At 40.2% G+C, this 20,794-nt stretch overlaps 1 protein-coding gene across 1 annotated transcript in view; it reads left to right on the top strand.

The window, feature by feature from the left end:
* Positions 1-19,805, top strand: part of eif2b3 (eukaryotic translation initiation factor 2B, subunit 3 gamma) — a 32,125-nt gene extending 12,320 nt beyond the window's left edge. Inside the window, exons 4-12 of the mRNA XM_023405512.2 lie at positions 17-176; positions 467-578; positions 7,472-7,561; positions 10,542-10,678; positions 10,986-11,176; positions 11,762-11,824; positions 12,106-12,254; positions 16,175-16,278; positions 19,576-19,805. Coding sequence (XP_023261280.1) covers positions 17-176; positions 467-578; positions 7,472-7,561; positions 10,542-10,678; positions 10,986-11,176; positions 11,762-11,824; positions 12,106-12,254; positions 16,175-16,278; positions 19,576-19,628 — 1,059 coding nt within the window. The 3' untranslated portion in view covers positions 19,629-19,805. The remainder of the gene's footprint in view (positions 1-16; positions 177-466; positions 579-7,471; positions 7,562-10,541; positions 10,679-10,985; positions 11,177-11,761; positions 11,825-12,105; positions 12,255-16,174; positions 16,279-19,575) is intronic.
* The last annotated feature ends 989 nt before the right edge of the window (positions 19,806-20,794 follow it).

Raw genomic sequence — 20,794 nt, forward strand, 5'->3', positions numbered from 1 at the left:
CAACCTCCCTCCTCAGACGGACATCCTGGTGGTGAGTTGTGACCTGATAACAGATGTGGCGCTTCACGAGGTGGTCGATCTGTTCAGAGCCCACAATGCAACACTGGCCATGCTCATGAGCAAAGCACATGAATTCACAGAGACGGTCCCGGGCCAGAAGGGCAAGAAAAAGACGGGTAAGAGAGTATTTCATGAAAGGACATGAAACTGTTTGTGTACAAAAGATATTACATGTAATCATTCTGAGATGATTGGTACACTAATAGATTTTTTATGGTTCCATGCAACTGTTAAAACTTGTTACAGTGTTACACAATTGACTAGTACCCAGATGTTAGAAACATGGCAGTAGAGTGCCATAGCTGTAAACAAATCAAAATTATTGCAGAAAATTGTTATACTTACTGATAATGTCTTTTACGTTTTGTTAACACAGCGTATTGTGTTTTTTTTTTTTTTTTCCCAGCTGAGCAGAGAGACTTTGTCGGTGTGGATCAGTCAGGCAAAAGGCTGCTGTTCATGGCCAATGAGGCAGATCTGGAGGACGGGCTATCGATTAGGAAGTCCATCATGAGGAAGTAAGTCAGCTTAACAAGGGGATAGTAAAATCAGTTTTTCACTTACATCAACAGTTTCCTCAGTCGAAATAAAAGAGCTGTTCCCGGCACATTTTATTAGCCGTAGCTAATTAACGTTATTCCTGTAAGTTGCTGAAACTGTGCCGCATGTTGTCTGTTGCAGGTTCACATCCCACTGTGAGGATTTGAGTGTTTGACTGATGATAAATATGTTCTGTGCATCTGTAGATTCTCAGCCTTAGCAGAGCAGATGTTTAGGTTTCTAATCAGAGCCGGTGTGCTTGACGGCTGTGTGTTCTGTGGTGGGTGTGTGGGATTTTTGTTACAGGAAGAGTACTCTAGGTAGGTTTTCGTTTCTGAGTCCTAAAATGCATGTATGTGTGAGAGCGGGTGTTTTGGGAGCTCGTAAATACTTCATGGAGCCAAAGCCACTGTAAATTCTGGCCAATAAGAGGGGGGCAAGAGCAGCTGCTTGCATGCTTCCCTGCACAGGGAACTCTTGGGGCACACACACACACACACACACACACACACACACACTCTCACACACACACACACACATACATACATACACATATATATATCTTTTTCATAGACACAGAAATGCTTATATGAACACACACAGACACACGTAATACAACCTTGAGGTGGACATTGATGGAGAGAAAACACTCACACATTGTCACACTGTTATGGAAACACATTGAGCCTTCAGCTAAACATTTATAGCTTACATTGAAAGACTTACAACCTTTAAATCACCTCTGATCATTTATACACACACGTGTCACACAACCACACGGAACAGATTTTTAATAAAAATCTCTCAACGCGCTTAGCATTTATCACCTCAGGTAAAACCAGAATAAATCCCAGAGTTCTGGGTTTTTTATAAGCCACCAGTAGGCAGTTTTACAAGATTTGACTGTTTTGCACATCAGTACCATCCAGTCATAGGTCACAGACACACACACACACACACACACACACACACACAGACACACACACACACACACACACACACACACACACACACACAGGTTCCTTCGTTTGTGATCTGCAGTTTAAATTAACACTGAGCTTCAATCATGATACTTATACACATTGATTTGATCATAACTTAGTCTTCTGCACAAATAATGAACCATCTCCAAAGCGGTTTTGGTTACAGTTTTTAGAATGAAACTTATTTAACACCAGAACTGCACCTGACTCTTCTCAGGGCCCATCAGTCCACTGCATGTTGAAGCTATTATATATTAATTGAATTACATCTCAGTTCAAAGTATTTCTGTTTCCTCTGGAAAGTTAGTAAATACATGAAATCATCCTTTGGTACAGTTCTTTTTAAAAAATTAGTCTGTTTAAACTCATTTTCCTCTTCATTTCATTCTTTCAGCTCCCGAAACTCCTTTTTCCTCTCCATTCTTTCATCCTCCAACCTTGTTCCAACTTAGTCCTGTGTAAATTTTTCCCCTGTCCTCTTCTGCGGTTTCCACATGGTTGAGGTGTGTTAGCTGAAAACATTTTGCACATGTGAGATTGTCTGACCTGGAAATCGCTTAAACGGTGTGAAAGGACTCCAGCAGAGCTTCCCCTCATACATTACAACTCCACCTGTCAGAAACTCGTGGACCCAGACCTGCAGAAGTGGTTGACTGTGTATTAAAAAGCTGAATCAAAATCAGAATCATTCAGATCATGAGAAAGAATCGCTCCATGTTTAGGTTGCGTCATTAGCTAAAGCCACCATAAAATCACAAAGTTTCATGCTTATTTCCCCCCTACTTCTGCATTGAATTCAAAGTTTTACTTATCGTCTATTAGTCACAAAATTTTCCGGGCCCAAAATATATATCTGAATTGTTCTGTGTGTATGAGCCTAATAGGACTCAAAGATCGGCAGGAGCTGGTCAGCAAGTGGTGACAAGAGTTAAAACTGAACAGGGTGAAATGGCTGTCAGCCACTACGCTGCCCGCTGCTGGAACCAGCTCCCAATGGATATCAAATCTGCACAAACCATAACTTGCTTTAAAAAGAAGCCAAAAATGTCTCTATTAGATATTACCTGTTTCACTGTCTGTGTCTTATGCTGTTTTCCTATTAAGCTTTTTACTTCTGTCTTTTATGTCTCTTTTATTTCTGTTAAGCACATGGAATGACCTCTGTGTATGATAATGAGCTTTACAAATAAGTTTGCCTTGCCTCGAGCCAGCCAAAGCAGGGCAGCTGAGGACGCTTGGATCCCATTTTTGAGACGCATATCTTAACTGCAGTGACCTTTAAGATATTGGAAGAGGAGATCGTTTGCATCTGTTAGCAATGATGGCACAAGACAGTGGGGCTAAAACCCAATCAACACAAATGCTACTTGCTGTAACTTCCAGACATTAAATAACTTCCACTGTGAAGTACAACAGAAGGACTTACATTAATTGAATAACACATTTCAAAAAAGTTTTACTGCATAAATTATGATTATGCCATATTCTATGCACTAAATGTAACAATTTAAATCAATATAGGCTACTGATGTCTATATAAACTGGAACCACGAAAGGAGACGTTAGTAATCAGTGTCCTTTATTTGCTCATATACCTGTTCTTTTGTTGCATCCGGTTTGTTTGTTTTATGGGTAGTCTTGACTCTTGGAGCCAGCAAGATGTTTACTTGCTGGTTTACTTTTTTTTTTTTTGTTGTTGTTTTTCTTCTTTTTTTTTTTTTTTTTTATGTCAGAATGTCTGAATAATTTGGCTTGAAAGCTAAAATCTAAGTGCTGGCATGAAGTGGCAGTCTGGTTTTCATTTCTCTTCTTCTTCAGCCTGTCTTCAGGATTTGAAATGATTAGTCAGCTATTTTGGCATTTGATTAATAGTCATTTATCACATTGAACACATGCTGGTTACAGCCTCTCAAATGTGAGGATTTGCTGCTTTTCTCTGTTTTATATTATATATATATATATATTTATAGTTATACTTGAACGTGCAGCTCGTGACATGCAGCTCTCGATTCTGATACGTCCGTGTCTCGAATTGTTTGTTGAGGAACAATGCAATTTGAAAACATGACCTTGATGTCTGGGAAACTGTGATGGGCTATTTCTTTTATTATGTTTTGCCATTTTATAGACTGCACAATAAACATATGGTCGTACGTGTCTGTGATCTCACATATCGAATATGCAGGCTTTGTCAGTTGTCAAGAGTAGCCTGACTCCACCAGCAAGGCCATGTGCACTTAAGCCTTATAACACAGGTTAAGATATGTGAGTCAGCTCAATTAAGAAAGCATCTGTTAGTCTAGCATGGTATTAAGGGAATCACACACATTTTATTTTGGAGGCAATAGTTGAATACCCCAAATAAGTCGTAAGCCATTCAGCCCTGTTGGCTCTGTAGTGGAAACCTGACTAATGAGGGTATTAACAGTCATTCTGCTGTGTCTGAGTCATCGTCCGCTGTGGGGTTTTAGTTGTAACTAAATAAGACATTATGCTGTGTGTGTTTGTGTGTGTTTCAGAGTGAGAGAGATGTGACTCCTCTCTCCCACTGAGGACTTTAGTGGTACTTTAGTAGTCAGTCATTAATCCAAGGGTTGAGTCATCCTTGCCTGCAGAGGCAGTAAATTCCTCCTCCCCTCGACACTGGGCTCTACAGCACTCGCAGCAACCAGAAATCACATGATGCTGCTGTTAGGAAAAGCAAGATGTTTACCCTTGTTTGGGAAATGCAAGATGTTTGTTGGAGTCGGATTCTGCAAAAAGTGTAAACTAATAAAGTAGCATGTGGCCAGTGCGCAGTGTTTTGAAACAGAAGGGCTAGCAACCCTTAAAAACATTGTAAAGCCTTTCAGGATCCAGATAGTCAGTATGAATTCTTTCCTGCTTTGAAAAAATAATTTGATCAGGAGTTGTCATTTGGGACAGATAGTTTAGCTGAAGCTGAGGAGGGTCTGGATTGAGGGTTTAAAGAAGAACAGACTTTATTTTGTAACCTGTTTAATGCCATTATGAATAGAAATATATGAGACAAAGGGACACATTGTGTTTTAAATTGTGTTCCATTTCTGTTTGTTTAGCGATATAATAGAGGTTGAAAAAATTGTTTTGTTGTAGTTTTGCAAATGGGGACCAATTAGTGCGTATTGTCCTGATGGTCAAATGTGTGTTTTCGTTTCTGTTACAGTCTTTTTTTTTTTTTTTAAGTTTACATTTGTTCCAATGTCGTATTTGGGGGAGAATTAGCTGCTCTGTTGTCTTATTTGAAAGTGAACTCAATATGTTGTTGTGTTTTAGACTGTTCATCTGACAAAAAAGCCATTTGAAGACATTATACAAAATTGCGATGGGTACTGTTAACCTATTTTCGGACATTTTATTGACCGAAGGATTAATCAATGGGAAAAATTATTTTACGATTAATCAATAGTGGGAATAATTGTTAGTTTCAGCCCTTATTTTGAAGATAATTGGATCTTTGAATGGCACATTGGTTTAACCGGTACAGGTCGTGTGATTAATCACTACGCCTACCTATTCAAACAAAAAGTCACAAATGCACCTGGATACCCCCTCATTGTCCTCACACATGTGACCATGTGATTACCCACGTGTTTTTGTTATGAAAAAAAATCCTGCTCTCCGTCACATCCTCTTTGCCCCTTTCTCAAAATTTTTAGGGGCACCTGTTACTTGCAGTCACTCTCATTCACTCGCACACTCACACACTCACACACACACACACACACACACACACACACACACACACACACACACACACACACATACAAACACAAACACAAACACATCCACACACCTTGCCACAACCCAGTTATCCTCAGCTTTCTCCTGCTCATTTGCAGGTGCCAAACAGTGATGTCACATGCTGGGTGTTCCCATAAATTCCACTTTAACCCCACGATGCACAGACACACACACACACACACACACACATACACACATACACATACACAGGCACACACCTGGGAAATGTTGTATGAATAAATACATTTGACAAACACCCACAGAGCGTGTCTGTGTGTGCACGCACATGTGTTTTTATGCTTTTGAGTAAAATACCTTAACACAGATGAACACACACGCAGTTTGATTTATGGCTTTCAGCATCTGGTTGTAAAATATGTGTGACCAAGCAATCCTCCTGAGTCACTCTAGTTGCTCTGCAGCTTGGTGAAGAGAGGGAGAGTTTAGAGGAGAGGAGAGGAGAAAGCTGGACAATTGTAGAAAAGAGCTTTTTGATGAAAGAGAGGAAGGAAGTGAGTGAAGGAAGAAAGAGAAACATTTTAAAATATTTTTTTTAATCAAATTCTGGTAGACTGTGTAATACATGGTTCATAGAAGATGTTTTATTTGATATGTGATTTTTGCTAAATTCTCTGTACATGTTGACAGGTGGTCCCAGTAAAGAAAAATTTTATGCCTTTTTATTATTATAAGTTTATTTTAAGAAATGCTTTATGGCTTGTATTGTGAAAGTTTTTGATTCTTGAATATTAGATATCTGTACAGAAGCAAAACATAATTCAAATACACCCAATATCGGTAGGAAAAATGTCTTTTTTTTCAATAATGTAACCATTTTATATGTTTTTATATCAATATCACTGCTGGTCCCAATACCAGTACTAACTAGTACAGATTACCAGCCAGTTAAGTTAACCAGTGATGGTGGCTCTGTTAAAACCAATAAGAAACCAATAGAAACCATAAGAGGAATAATGGGGAACCTGTTTGCCTGGCAAATATTTTTAACTCAACAAAATGTAATTACAGATGGGTGAAAAATTATTAGAATTTTTTTTTTTTTTTTTTAAAGATCTGAATCTCATGTCATGTGGAATAATAAATCAACTTGCTGGATGTGAGCACCACTTTGAACAGTGAACCTCATGTCTGCTTTTAATTTTTGTCAAAGTTACGTTATTGTTGTGTGGTAATGAGACGCAGACTTTTTCAAATCTATTAGCTTTTACAACTTTAAAAATCTAAATCACTACAGCATTCTTTGAAAAATGGTTAGCGGTAATAGAAGGTATATGTGATTTGTAGTAAATGGGCTAAAACATGTAAAAGCACCAGTATGGTCCTTTTAGGAACAATGCACCCTGTAGTTTTTATGATGTAATGATTGAAAGGGCAGAGGAAGAGGAGGATTGGTAGTCAGGGAGAGGATGAAGGGGTGAGGGTAGATTTGTTTATTGAACCCTGCAGGATGAAATGGTTTTCTTTGGCTCTCGCTTCGTAAATGTCACATGTTCAAACTCAACTGTGTGCCCATGTGTGAGTAAATGAGTGAATGAGTGAATTCATGGGTGGGTGAGTGTGCGTCTGCGTGCATGTGGCCCTCCAATCAACATAAACCTGTCTCATGGCACCAGCTCTTTAGGGCGACATCTACGGTAGCTGACAGAGGACAATAGACAGATGTCACCGCTCTCTGACTTTTATGTAAGCCTATGGCTGTGTCTGGTTTTCATCAAATGTTCCTGTCCTATGTGCAAAGGGGAGGTAAATTAGAAGGAGTCTCAGTAAACGAGAAGCAAACATGAAACATAAAAACAGCAGGTGATGAAAAGAATCAAAGCAAGTAGCAGCCAGGGTCAAGCTGTTTGTCATGACAGTGGTGTGTGTATGCCGTGCAGCGGGACTCCACAAATGCATATTCTGATCAAATATAATATCTCAATTATCCTTTCAGTGTATTAAACATTTCCATTTTGGTGTAAAATGTCAAATACAATATATTATTTTAATGCTGTAATGTAGTTTTTTTGTAAAGTAAGATGGCTTGGTGAATGTGGAAAAGGATGGCTTTGATATAACTTCACTGTCGGTCTCTGAGTCTGTCTCTTTCTCTCTTTTACCTGCAGACATCCCAGGATGCACATCAAAACAGGCTTAGTGGACGCTCACCTCTACTGTCTGAAAAAAGCAGTGGTGGACTTCCTGACGGAAAACAAGTGAGTTCTTCGCCTTTTTTCTGACTATTAGTTAATTAATTAACATAGGAAATTAGCTTTCCCACTTTGAATTTTAGCCCTGATTTTTAATTTTTTTATTTTATAATTTGACAAATGACCAGTTTATGTTTAATCGAATTAACAAACAGACTTTCAAGTGCTTACACACACCCGCACAGTCACGTCGACTTGAACTCATATTCACTGCTTAATCTGTAGTAAGTGTTAAACATGGTTACATGGTGTGTAAGGCTTTGAAAAGTCCTGTTAGCAGGGTATTCTAGCTAGGTGTTAATTTGTTTTACTATGTGCCACTGAGGCAAGCTGTTAGGCCTTTAGCCTCTGAAGCGAAGCAGTGTCACGGGGAGCTCTCTGTAGCTGCCCGGACTCCATATTCCTGGATACAATCAGAGTAAATGAAAGGCTCTATGTGCTATCAGCATGTATTTAATCTTCTGCATTTGCATTAGTGATGACCTAATGATATTAGGGTAATGATGACAGTCATCTCATTATTTGGTTTGATTCATAGCACAGGGCTCACAATATCAGGACAGTTTAACAATTTTTAGTTTCTTGGTCTTTCATATAAGTATCAGTGGTAAATAGACCGAGCCTAAGCTTAGAGTATAAAATGTTAGGATAAACATAAATGAAAAGATCAAACTTGTGGCATACAGCTTAATACTTTCAAAATCAAATGTGGTCTGTGCTGCTGTTCAGTTGCATTATACAACGCAAGCTACTAATTTGAAGCATCATAATTGCCAGAGAAAATAAGAGAAAGAAAAGCTGAGTTATTTGTAAGATTAAGCCTCTTGTCATCGCAGCAGACATCAGTGGAGGATCTCGGACATTTCATGTCTGGCCGAAGACACATTGAAAAATCCCTCCAGCACTGCGTCAGCACGGAGGCATCATCCTTCCCATTCTTGTGAACATGATAGCTCAGTAATGCCGCAAGGGAATTTCTTCAAATTTGGCACAAAACATGCACTTGAACTCAAGGTTGAACTGATTAGATTTTTGGTGGTCAAAGGTCAAGGTCACTGTGGCTGCACAAAACACTTTTTTTAGCCATGACCCAACAATTCACACAGCGATTATGACAAAATTTCACACAATATTTTGTATGATTCTGGATTAACAGGGATGTAACCTTAAACTAGCCTGAGTGGTGGGAGCGATAATTATAGTCTTGTAGTAAGCTTGCAGCACCAATGCAACCACTTTGAACAAAGGTACTCACTTGGCCCTGCCATAATGTAGTGACATTACAGTCCGTATTTAAGCTCCAAAGTGGAAACTGTTACATTTCTGTGCTGTAAAATACTGTTCCACAGTCATGTTAAGTACACAGTTGCCTGAAAATATTATAAAATGTCACTTTTCCTGACCATAAGTACTGCCTTTACATTGGCAAACTGTGCGCACTTGAATGGGAGATGCAGGTAGCACATTAAACAACTGCTGATAAAAGCATCCAGCGTGTTTGATAACAGCAGGACTGGATCCAGATTCACTCCAGGCAAAGTTGTAAGCTTAGGAACAGCTTGGTGCCAGACTTCTCAAAAACAGGGTGGTGATGAGATGCTGAAATGTTTTTGGAAGGGGTCCCATCGAGAAGTGGGTTAAATTACAGCCATTTTAAATGTGTCCTCACCATACTAGTTTTAGCTCACACAGAAATAAATCTGAAGCCAAGCTACCAAACACAGATCCCACAACTATACTCCATCACTCCACCTCGTCTTTTTGGTCAAGGCTGAAGGGTACACTTGAATTGCCATAGAGATGTAGATATAAATCTTCCATCATTACATCACTAGCGCACCCTCTGCCGCTAGCATATATCATCTCTCTTGTTAGATGACTCATTTCTTTCTTCAGCTCTTTTCTTGGATTTTCTTTCACAGCTCCTCTCTGTCTCTCTTCCTTTCTCCTCCACACTCTCTCTGTCTTTTGCTCAAGGAGAGAAATGGACAGAGTAACTGTTGTTTTTCTCCTGTCATTCAGATGGAAATTCTAATCTCCCTTTAAAAGAAAGTAAGAGAGGACAAGTGGAGGGTTGGTGGGGGGGGGGTAGAGAGGAGCACTGAGCTCAGCACAGTGCAAAGAAGAGGAAAAAGTAATGAAAATGGGGAAATTACCTCCAGGTTTACATAGACTTCAAAGCATGGTTCAGCTTCTGCTTTTGTCTTAACAGTCCTCATGAGATACTGAAGTGCTAATTGTAGCAGATGCACATTGAAGCAAAAGTTCTGACAATGACATTAACTTCATTCTTTGTCATTTACCACATTTATCAACTGAATTCTTTAACTTCCTCTTTACTATTACTGCATGTTCTTTAGGATGTATTGATAACACAAATATTCTGCTAAATATATTGGTGCCTCGATGAACTGTCAATTCTAATTAATGAATAATCACATCACTTTGTACACGACTGCATTACCAACACAGTAGCGCACTGTGGATACAACATTAAGTAGTGGCTGATCTTGAACTGCAGAGCTAAATGAAATGAATAAATCTATTTATTCAGTTTGCATTTTTTGGCACAACCTTGTACATTTCCTCTCTGAAAAAGAAAAAAGAAAAAAAGTATCTCAAATGGTAGCTTAACACTCGCCAAGGACACTACCAGTTAAGGAGGTGCTGAATACAGCAACCGTTTTGATTCAAGTCAATGCAAGGTCACAGTAAATGCGTGACTCATCTGTGTTTCAGATGCACAACATCCAGTGACTGAAAGTAGCTCACTTGTAGAGTTTATTCATAAATGATCTCATTTTTCTTACCCGTTCATTTTCTATTTCATTCAGACTTGCCCTTTTCTCCATCTGCCGATGATTAGGAAGTAAACCATTATCTAAAGAAAGCACGTTAAACTCATTCACTGATTCACTGACACATATTGATGACTTTGTTGGCATGTTTAGGTCTTGTTACATTTCTCCTTTTTCTTTTATCGCAGGTCGATCTCATCCATCCGTGGTGAGCTGCTACCGTATTTGGTGCGGAAGCAGTTTTCCAAAACAACCAACAACCAGAAAATCAAAGACGACGGAGAGGATCAGAACCAGAAAAAGAATGACGGCTCTACGAACCACGGTCAATGTTTGCACTGACACGTCACTACACATACGTCAACATCAGAGGAAAAACAACATACAATAGCCACAGCACTGTAACCCTATTTAAAATACCTTTGGATCTTACTCATAAGCCATCAGCATGGAGAACAGCTAGGTTTGGCTTTTGCTGTAAATAAGCACTGACATAGATTGACAAAAAAAAAGGACAAGTCTCCCCACATCAAGGCACATTCCCCTAAAACAACATGTATGTATGATCATTTTCACTCCTAACTCTGCTGTACCCCGCTTCCCTTCTCTTCCCGTCTCTCTCTATTGTCCAGAGCTCCTCATCTCATCACGGGACGAGCCTCTCCTCCAGCTGGCTCAGGAGCGCTCCTGTTGGAACGACCATCACGGCGACATGAGCGAGGCTTACCATGGAGGAAAGCTGCGCTGCTATGTTCACATTATGGACCAGGGCCTGTGCTACCGCGTCAACACTCTAGCTGCTTACATAGAAGCAAACCGACTGGTGAGTCAGACATTTGCCTGCTCCAGCCAGGTTTTTGTTAAATACACATTTTCAAATGTGATTATTCTGTACATACTACGTACATATCTGGAGGACATTGAAGTAGCTGCACTTACACAGGTCCTCTATAGATTTGTTTTTTGTAAATTCAAACACTTTTTTTTTTTCATCTTGTATATATGCTGTGACTGTACTTTACTCCTGTATCCTCTTTTTGTGTAGTTTTCACCTTTTTCATAATGCACAATGATCTTTTCTTGTTTTTCTGCTGCTGACAATTCTACTCTGAACATGAAAGTTCATTCTTGACCTTGGAAACTGTAATTTAACAAAAAATAAAACAAATAAACTCGTGGTCCACTTGAAGTTTATGCAGAGCTTTCGACTGCATGTTCTGGTCAGATGAAAACATCCTGCTCCTGTTTTTCTTCTTTAATTTGAATGTTGTATACTTGGCCCAATGGCCCCTTTGCATCAGAGGCATTGTTAAAATGATTTTATTCAATTTTTCTTTTTCTTTCATTTAATCTGTTATTATGGGCTTTTAATCGTATGTGTCCCTCCCTTTTGTCTTCTCCTTACTAGGCCCCAAAGCTGTTTGAGGAGCCAGCAGTCCATCCATCTGCTGTCATTTCTGAGAGATGCCAGGTAAGACTAATGTCTTAGAAATATCATTGGTTGCTACACTAGCCATATTTAAATAAAAGAATATTTAAATAAGGTTTCAGTTGTCTTTCATTTTCTTTTTGATTAGTAATTTTGCTTATTGTCTTTTTAGCTCCCCTACCATTATCTCTCTCTCTGCATCTAATTTAAATGTCATCATGGCAGAGGTCTGTGTATGTATCTCTGTCTGAGTAATGCTTCTGTTTGTTTGTGTGTGTGTGTGTGTGTGTGTGTGTGTGTGTGTGTGTTTGCTCTGCCCTCAGATGGGCTCAGACAGTATCATCGGAGCTCTATGTCAAGTAGCAGATAAGACTTCCATAAAGAGGTCAAATATCGGGAACTCCACCACTGTAAAAGAGAAGGTCAAAGTCACCAACTCCATCATCATGCACGGGGTTACCGTCGAGGAGGGGTGAGAACACACACATCTCTACAAACACACACATGCACACACTCGTTGATGACATGTACTTTGAAGTGATGTTGCCTGAAAAAGAATTTCACCTCGGGGCACAGGCATGTTTATGAATTAAAGTTTGATTGTTCTCATCGGGTTTTTTTTTTTGCTGGTGTTCAGTTAGTACACGCTTACTGTGTGTGACAAAGTGGTGATAAGTAAGCAAAGATTTCAAAATAAAATGACTCATTTTTATGTTGCCAGGAAAAACTTGTAATGAGCATCTTTAATCTCCTTTCAAATTTTCATATTTTTACACACAATCCCAAAAACTGCTAAGCTTTTTTTTCCCTGTTTCTGTTAACACTGTTTGGTTTTTACAAATAAAAGCTGTGTGTGTGTGTGTGTGTGTGTGTGTGTGTGTGTGTGTGTGTGTGTGTGTGTGTGTGTGTGTGTGTGTGTGTGTACTAGGCAGATGCTTGTGCATGTGTGTGTCTGTTGATAGGAGGTGTAACAGGTTTTGTTTTCTGAGCTCTGTGGGGTCAAACAGTGATCGCTGTGTTAACAATGCATCTATTGGTGTTCAACCAGCCAGAGACCAGTTCCAAACAAACACGGAGCTGGTGAAGTGAAACACACAACATCCCTATATTTCATTTAGCCACTAATTTACTTGTGTATACCCAGGATCCCACTGGTTATGGAATTTGTGGAATAACATGTGGGTTTGAAAGGTGTTTTCCAGACATCAAATGTCTTTATTTCTTTATCATATTCAAAATCATATTATTCCACTCTGTTTGACAGTTCACATATATTCTTTGTGAGATTATTCCAACACTTGAATGAAGTTGTACAATACTTACAGATGAACCTAAGACTTTGTCTTTTTTACTGCTGCACCATCAAATGGAAATAATCCAGAGGTCTTGTACATCACTTTGTACACGTTTACCCAAAATTCAGTCTGACATGTTTGGTGCCTTTGGAAACTTTGATCTGTACTAGAGAAATAAAGTTCTGTGCAGCATGAGTTTGTAATGACAGGCTCACCAGCCGGTCAGTGAGGTTTAAGGCCATGCCAAGCTTTATGTGGTTACGTGTTAACAAATGTAACCATTCGCTTGCCTTTTTCCATATGATACTGTTGCTTGACACCATTTACAACAGAAAACTACCGAAGGATGTCCTTATAGTTGTACAAATGTGCTGCTTTTCTTCTTTGACCTCAGCAGTAGAGGATTTACGTCATTGCAACTTTTTGCTTTTTAGCTGAAACATCACCTCAGTGAACCAGGTTTGCTGAGAAAACTCAGAGGGTCAATGCAGGACATGGCAAATGTTGTAATTGCCACGTTATGACCTCACCTGGGGAGGGCAAAAAAAGCTAGTCTGAATAGTGACGCATCATGATTAGTAGCATTACTGCACATCAGGATTGGTCTCAACTGTAGCCAGTAGTTTAAGTGGTGAAAATCGACTGCTTTGTTGCAACAAAAGAAGACTTGTACAGAGAGCACCAGTGGCTACTGTAGAATTAGCATGTAGATTGATCTGCTCAGTTTCTTAGCCAGAAATTCTGGTGGAAAGAGACTTTAATGCAGTCATTCACAGGCTCCTTTTCTTTTATCTCAATTTCTTACTCCTCCCTCCCTTTTCTTTCCATCAAGGCCTCAGCGCCATCTCTCTCCTCTCTTGCGCTCTCTCTCTCTTTCTGTCTCTCTCCATCTCTTCTTAAGCCTTTCAGGGACCCCAGCCAGCCAGCATGGGGACCCTCATCATGCCCATGTAGGTGCACGCACAAAGGCATGAAAGAACGAGAGAGACGAGAGAAGGGAAGAAAGAAGCGAGGGGAAAGCAAGCTAGCACGCAATAAAGAAATTGCAATTCTTTCTTTTCTTTCTTTGAGGACATAAGAAGGAAGGAGAAAGAAGGAAAGAAAGAGCCAGTATGAGGGGATTAGCAGACCCCGGCCATGTCGCAGAAAACCCTCGCATTTCTAGTTTCTTTGTTTGGAGCTGACCAGAGCTTGTTGACAAAGCGCTGCGTGTTTGGGAAGGGGGATAGTAGGGGTCAACTTTACAGGGGGGTTGGCACAGAAGGTGGGGGTTGACGTGTGTGTGTTTGTGTGTGAGTGCGTGCGTGTGTGTGGGTATGTGTGTGTGTGTGTGTGTGTGTGTGTGTGTGCGAGAAAGAGGATGGGGGGGTGGGGGGGTCATGGCAAGGAGGAGCCCTGGTGTTAGTAATTAGTGGTGTTTCAGCTCCGAAGCTTCTTTGGTGGTCTCTCTCTCTCCCTCTCTCTCTAATGTTACAAAACTCTGAATCTTGTAATCTCCCATCACCATCTACCACCACCACCACCACCTCCTGGGTAGTCACAGATAAAACACACACACACACACACACACACACACACACACACACACGCGCACACACACACACACACACACACACTCCTTTCTCCCTCTCCCTCCAGGCCTAACCACCTGAATAGAATGGGCCAATACAAACCTGTCTTGTGTGTGAGGTGCAGAGGGCCAAGTGTGTGTGCGTCACTGCCTGGGCAAGATCAACATGTGTTCTCCACCGGGCTCCCCGAGCTACTGAAACACACATACACACAGATTCTCTAACCCACACACACCTACACATACACGCCCTCCGCGATTAGTCGACACAGGACACACAAGACTGTCTGTGTCTCCTCTCCAAGAATTTTATGGTGATGGTTTGGCTGAATGTGAGCGTGCATGGTGGGTTGGCAATGCCAGCTCAGGTGGGACTGTAGCATAGGGCCAACAATGTCTTAACACACACATACACATATGAACACACAGCGTGGCCTGCTGTTCTTTGATAGACATGTATATGCTAATGGCACATCATTAAGTTCTGTCTATTGGATGTGTTTGAGTCTTCGGAGCAGGCGGGAGGAGGCTTGATGGCTGAATGTATCTACTGTGAGTTTGACATCCTGCATGGCACTCACCTAGCAACTGTGCAAGTGGAGAAGGTTAGCAGCCAACAGTGGAAGGCTGTGGTTGTACTGGGCAGCTCCCAGTATGAATGTTCTCAGTTGTGTGTATATGCCCGGCTGCAAAGGAAGAAAACAGAGTGTGAACCATGTTCGAATTTCCAGTGTAGCCTGAAAAGCAAACAGAAAATGTTTCAACACTAACAAACCTATCCCAGCGAAATCTTTAATTACTCAACAGTTGGTCAACTATTACTTGGTAGCAGAAATTAACCACTGGCTCACATCATGTAGGGTACTAACCCATGGTTTAGGGATCCCTTAAAGTAATAATGTTGAGTGGTTGTAAATGTTTTAGTCATTACAGCTGCAACTAACAAATACTTTCATAATCTTTAAATCTGCTGATTATTCTTCATTATCATATAATTGAATCAACACACTTCTACACCAGTTTAAATGAAACCTAAACATTTCTCACAGGTATTACTGCATTAGTTTCGGTTAGTTGTGCATAATAAACTGGCAATAATGTCGCCTCTGGAGCAGTAGTTTCCAGCCGTTTTTGGCTTATGACTCCTTAAAATGAAGCAATATTTTCTTGTGACCTGTCATCACTGGTTATGTGGACATGGATTATGAGCAGTTCAACCAATGACAGATTTTTTTTTTTCCTTTTCCGACCGTTTCGTTTTAAAAGATTTTTAGAGTCCTAAAAAGGTGAAAATATTTACTATTCCACAAGAAGAAGAAAAAAATTAGAGCAAAGTCATAAAAATTCACATAATAAGCAGGTAACACAGACATATTTTTTCTTTATTTTACCTCGTATCATTTTTGTGACCTCTCATATTAATAAGTGGGATCCCACAGGGGGTCCTGACACCCCTGTTTGGAGCCAGAGCTAAAGGCAATATAAGAAGAATGTGATTCATATGAGTTTGTGTGTGTTATTTTTCAGGTGTAATATCCAGGGCAGTGTGATCTGCAGTAATGCTGTTATCGGCCGAGGCGCAGACCTCAAATACTGTCTGGTGGGAAACGGACAACGGATCGAACCAGAGGGTGAGACTCACAGATACACATAAACACACATTCACACACTTAAAAAAACAAACAAGAAATATGGTAATTTAACTCTTACTTTAAGCTCTTCATCCTGTTTGGGTTTTCATTTCTTCCCACTGTAACTGTGGGTACATTTTAGGGTTTTATGCATTTAAATGAAGTTGGCTGTTTTGCATCCCCAACTTAAATCAACTGAACACTTTGCTCTAGGGATACAAAGCTTGTTTCCTGCATAAACACATTGCAAAAAATAACAGAAACGCCTTAGAATGTCACACCACACAGTACAACAATCTTGCATATAAATGCTATCTATTAACATTTGTTATGTCCAGATTTGTTGTTGCTGTTATTTTGTCCTACCTCAGGACTTTTCTCTGGCCGACTCAGATAAGGTGTAAATGTATGTGTGTGGTATCCGTAAGTGCCAGGCCTCAGAGCCAGCAAGGAAAGTTTCTTAATTCTGAAGTCTGTGTGATAGAGAGATTTGTCAAAGATTTTTTTTTTTTTTTTTTTTTTATTTCCTTAATCCTCTTGTCCCCAAAGCTAGCTGTTTGCATGTGTGTGTGTGTGTGTGTGTCTGTGTCTGTGTGTCACATTGATGGAGAGGTTAGAGAGCAGGCCAGAAACAGGACCACCCGGAATTCAACAGCAGCCTCCAGCCACGTCCAACGCGCACACACACTTACACACACACACTCACACAGACACACACTCAGGCACATATAGAGAAAGAGAGTAAGCTCGGCTACTAGACTGAGCAGCCTAATTGAGTGAACAACAGGGTGCTTTAAGTAACAACAGTGTGAATTTGAGCTAAACTCGCCTAAAATATTTTAAACAGTTGAGACTTTCTGGAGCATCAAGTGAGCGATCACTGCAACAAAACTGATCTGTCTTCTCTTTTTTTTGGCAGAATCTTTCCTACTAGACAGCACCAAGTTGCCAACATTATGTTACTGAACAATGGAAACTTGGACCCCTAGTTGCACATTGTTTTGCGTACACTTTATGACCAAAGTTCAGTCACACAATAGTAAAGTTTCAGCCTCTGTTTCTCTGGAGTGTAAATCTCTTGATGTGTCTCTTGTTGTCTGTCTTACATAGGAATGTTGTTTCATGGTACTTTTGTCTATCTTTGATTATTATTTTATAGAAATCCTTGTCTTCCGTAGTTATATTAAAAGGGTTGACCTGTATATAGTTTCTTAAAACAGCTCAAAATCTCAAGTTTTTGAATATGTTCAGATTACAGCACTTTGTTTTTATTCTTGATTTAGACACAGAAAAACTCAGTTAAAAAGCCTTATCAGGAGAGCAATAGAGGAATGACCCCTCTTCCATGACTCAGGAAGGGATTTAACCTTAGAGGTTCTTCAGTAAGAAGAGAAAAAATCAAACCTGAAGGATGAGAGTTTTTCCTTTTCCTTATCGTTTCTCATAATCTTGGGCCATAGATGCACTTGTACAGCATGTCATGTCTCTGCAGAATATGCTAATACAGAACATAATCTGGCATAATCTGTAATCTGCCCATGTCAGCAAATGAGAACAATAATGAGGAATACAATTTCTGTAGTTAAATAAACTTTAAATAGTTACATTGTTGTTTTTTTAAAAAGCAATCTGCTGTAATGTACTTAAAGATATGCCACAACAGTTTTGATAGAGCCACACAGGCAGTCTATAAATTTTTTAGACGAAATTAGATCAGATTATTCTACATAGCAGACTGTACTAATTGTAAACCCACTCTGCCTTTTACTTTATATTGTACTGTAAGAAAAAGCACAGCATTGTCCGTCGCCACCAATCTCACTGGCTGACCATAGGCTGCTAAAGACATTACACACCCACTGTACTGCTGAAGCTGTTAGCAGCTAAGGACCACCCTGACAGTTAGCCACACACACACACACATACGCGCGCACACGCACACACATGCAGGTCTATCAGGTGTTGATATTTAAAGATACATACAGTACCTACACTGTGCTGTGGCCGCACACACACACACACACATGTAGTCATATAGTAGGCACACAGAGACAAATACACACATCAACCCCCTCTTAAAGATGACACTACTCTGATCTAATTGTGCATCCTGGTTACATGTTAAAGTGTTAACCTGACATATTTAACCATATTTGCTTAGAATAGACAAGTCTGAATCTTGTTTATGACCATATGGCTATTTTCTTTCCTTAATTTGTAAATGTGAATACATATGGTCTTAATTCATAAAAGACTCTATTAGTTACTGACAAATTAAAGGGCTCAAATTGAGTAACTTTTCCTCCCTTTCTCTCCACTCGCTCCCTCTCCTTCCCTCTCCTGCTCTCCCATGCTCCATTTGTCCTCCCCTCCACACACACAGCAGAGGATAAACTCGTTCTCAGCAACAGATTCCTTCACACTAAAACCTGTCTGTGTGGATGGAACATTACTCTCCTCCACCGTTTGCTTTGGATCAGCACTGATGCTCGGGGATGGAGGGAGGGATGGAGGGATATGGGGTGGAGTCGCGGCTGCTCTCCTCATGCTGAACTGGGTTAGGGTTGAGGAAGATAGTGAGAAACTGCTGGCAGACTTAGTTTCAAGCATCATCTATTTCTTTTAGTGAGGTTCAGGTAGTGGTCAATGTGACCTAAGTCCTACCACACTGAAGATTTTGGGAGTGATCTCATATAAATTAAATGAGCATACAGGGGATATGCATGTTGTAGCCCATTAAGTACAAATTGCTTATACATTTATTTCAGCTAATGGGGAACCTTTGTTTTCCATTAATTTCAGTGTGGTTTCAAAATGAATACGCAGAAATGACTTGTTGACTTGTAATCTGCGTGCGGTAAAAAAATAAGTTGCAGGTGGAGGACTGTTTCAAAATCTCTTCCATTGATGTACTTGAAAACTCATCAAGGAGTTGACAGTCACCTGCTTTCCATTGTCTTGAGAAGGACAATAAAGTCTTATTGATTCTGATCAATAGCACAGTGAAGAAGGGCTGTTTGTTAATGTTGGTTTCCATATTTATTTTTATAAACATACAGGGTCTGACCGAATAAACTTTTGTCCTCAATTTGCTTAGATAGCATGTTCTAACTGTCCCTTGACTACCATGAATTTTTGCGTTGCTCTGAAGGATCTTACAGCTTTTTCATCTCTTAGAGAACCATAAAATCTTTCTTTGTGTTCAACTCAAAACACAAAGATTACCAGCGTCCTCCAGCTTTTCACCTAGCAGTAATTCCTGCCTCTTTGTTTTTCCAATTTCTGTCTCTTCTGCAGCTGAGAGGACTAACGAGGTCATCGTTGGAACAGACCAGCTGATGGAGATCTAGCTCCTATGGGGGAAGGAGTGGCAGAGAAAGCAGCAAAACACAGAGGACAACTAATTAATCGGCTGACGGACCAATCAGAAGCCTGGATGCTGCTTGCACAGTTCGACACTCTCTTCCACCACTCGGCTGTTTTGTACATTGTGTCCAAATAAAGTCAGGTCTGCTTAAACCCATGAATCAGTTTGTTGGTCTGTGTGTGTTTTTTTATTCCTTTGTCTCTTTCAGATCTTTGTAATTGTTTTACCACACTAGTTACTATCAGATCGTTACCGTCTCCTAGCAGCAGGACCTGTTGGAGAGGGTGGGGCACGGGCTCGTACATGTTTGACTGTGCATGGGTGTTTACACGTGCACACTGTGCAGCTGTGAAGACCAAAGATGTAGAGAAAAAGCAGTGGGAGGGGTGACCACAATGGCGTGGGGGTTAAGTTTATTTGTATACAGAAATGGTGTATGTGTAGGCCCTGGACCACCCAGCTTGATCCTGTATCAATTAACACCGACACCCCACCCTCACACACGAACACAGCAGAGGAGGAAACTGACTCGCGCCTGACTCTTTTCGTTCTTTTTTTTTTTTCTCCTCGTCTTTCCCTTTCTGCTCCCTTTGCTGTCACAAGATTTATTGCATTCTTTTGGCAGAGCATTTCTTAAATTACAGTTCCTTAGTCACGAAGGAAGAAGATCAGGACAGGGATGTCTGTGGGGGTGCTTTGTGTGTACATGTGCGTGTGTGTGTGTGATCTACTGTTCTCTGTTTCATATTGGGTCTGTGGCTGTGCAGAAGTCATTTAGACTGTCTCTTGTGGCCTGATTATGTGTACTGCTGTGTGTGTGTGTGTGTGAGAGAGAGAGAGAGACATTATGATGTGTTGTCTACCATCTCCATGTTTTTATGATTATCCCCCCCCCCCCCCAAAAAAAAACAATGACTAATGTGGCTTTCATCCGTCATTTATAGATTCATTCCCCTGAATCTGTAATATTGTCAGGTGTAGTATAAAGGTTAAGACTTAACACTTCAAAGTTTTAAAAGTTTTCACTTTGTGTAACACAGAAAGCGTGTTACAAATATGTGTGCATTTACCAGGCAGTGAGGGTCTAACAAAAGATGTTTTAAGTTGTATTATGGGAAATGTAGGACCCAAATGTTCTACTCTTTATAC

Source organism: Seriola lalandi, unplaced genomic scaffold, assembly GCF_002814215.2.
Source record: "Seriola lalandi dorsalis isolate HSWRI2012SDOR001 ecotype SW California unplaced genomic scaffold, Sedor1 jcf7180002054277, whole genome shotgun sequence".
Taxonomy (NCBI): domain Eukaryota; kingdom Metazoa; phylum Chordata; class Actinopteri; order Carangiformes; family Carangidae; genus Seriola; species Seriola lalandi.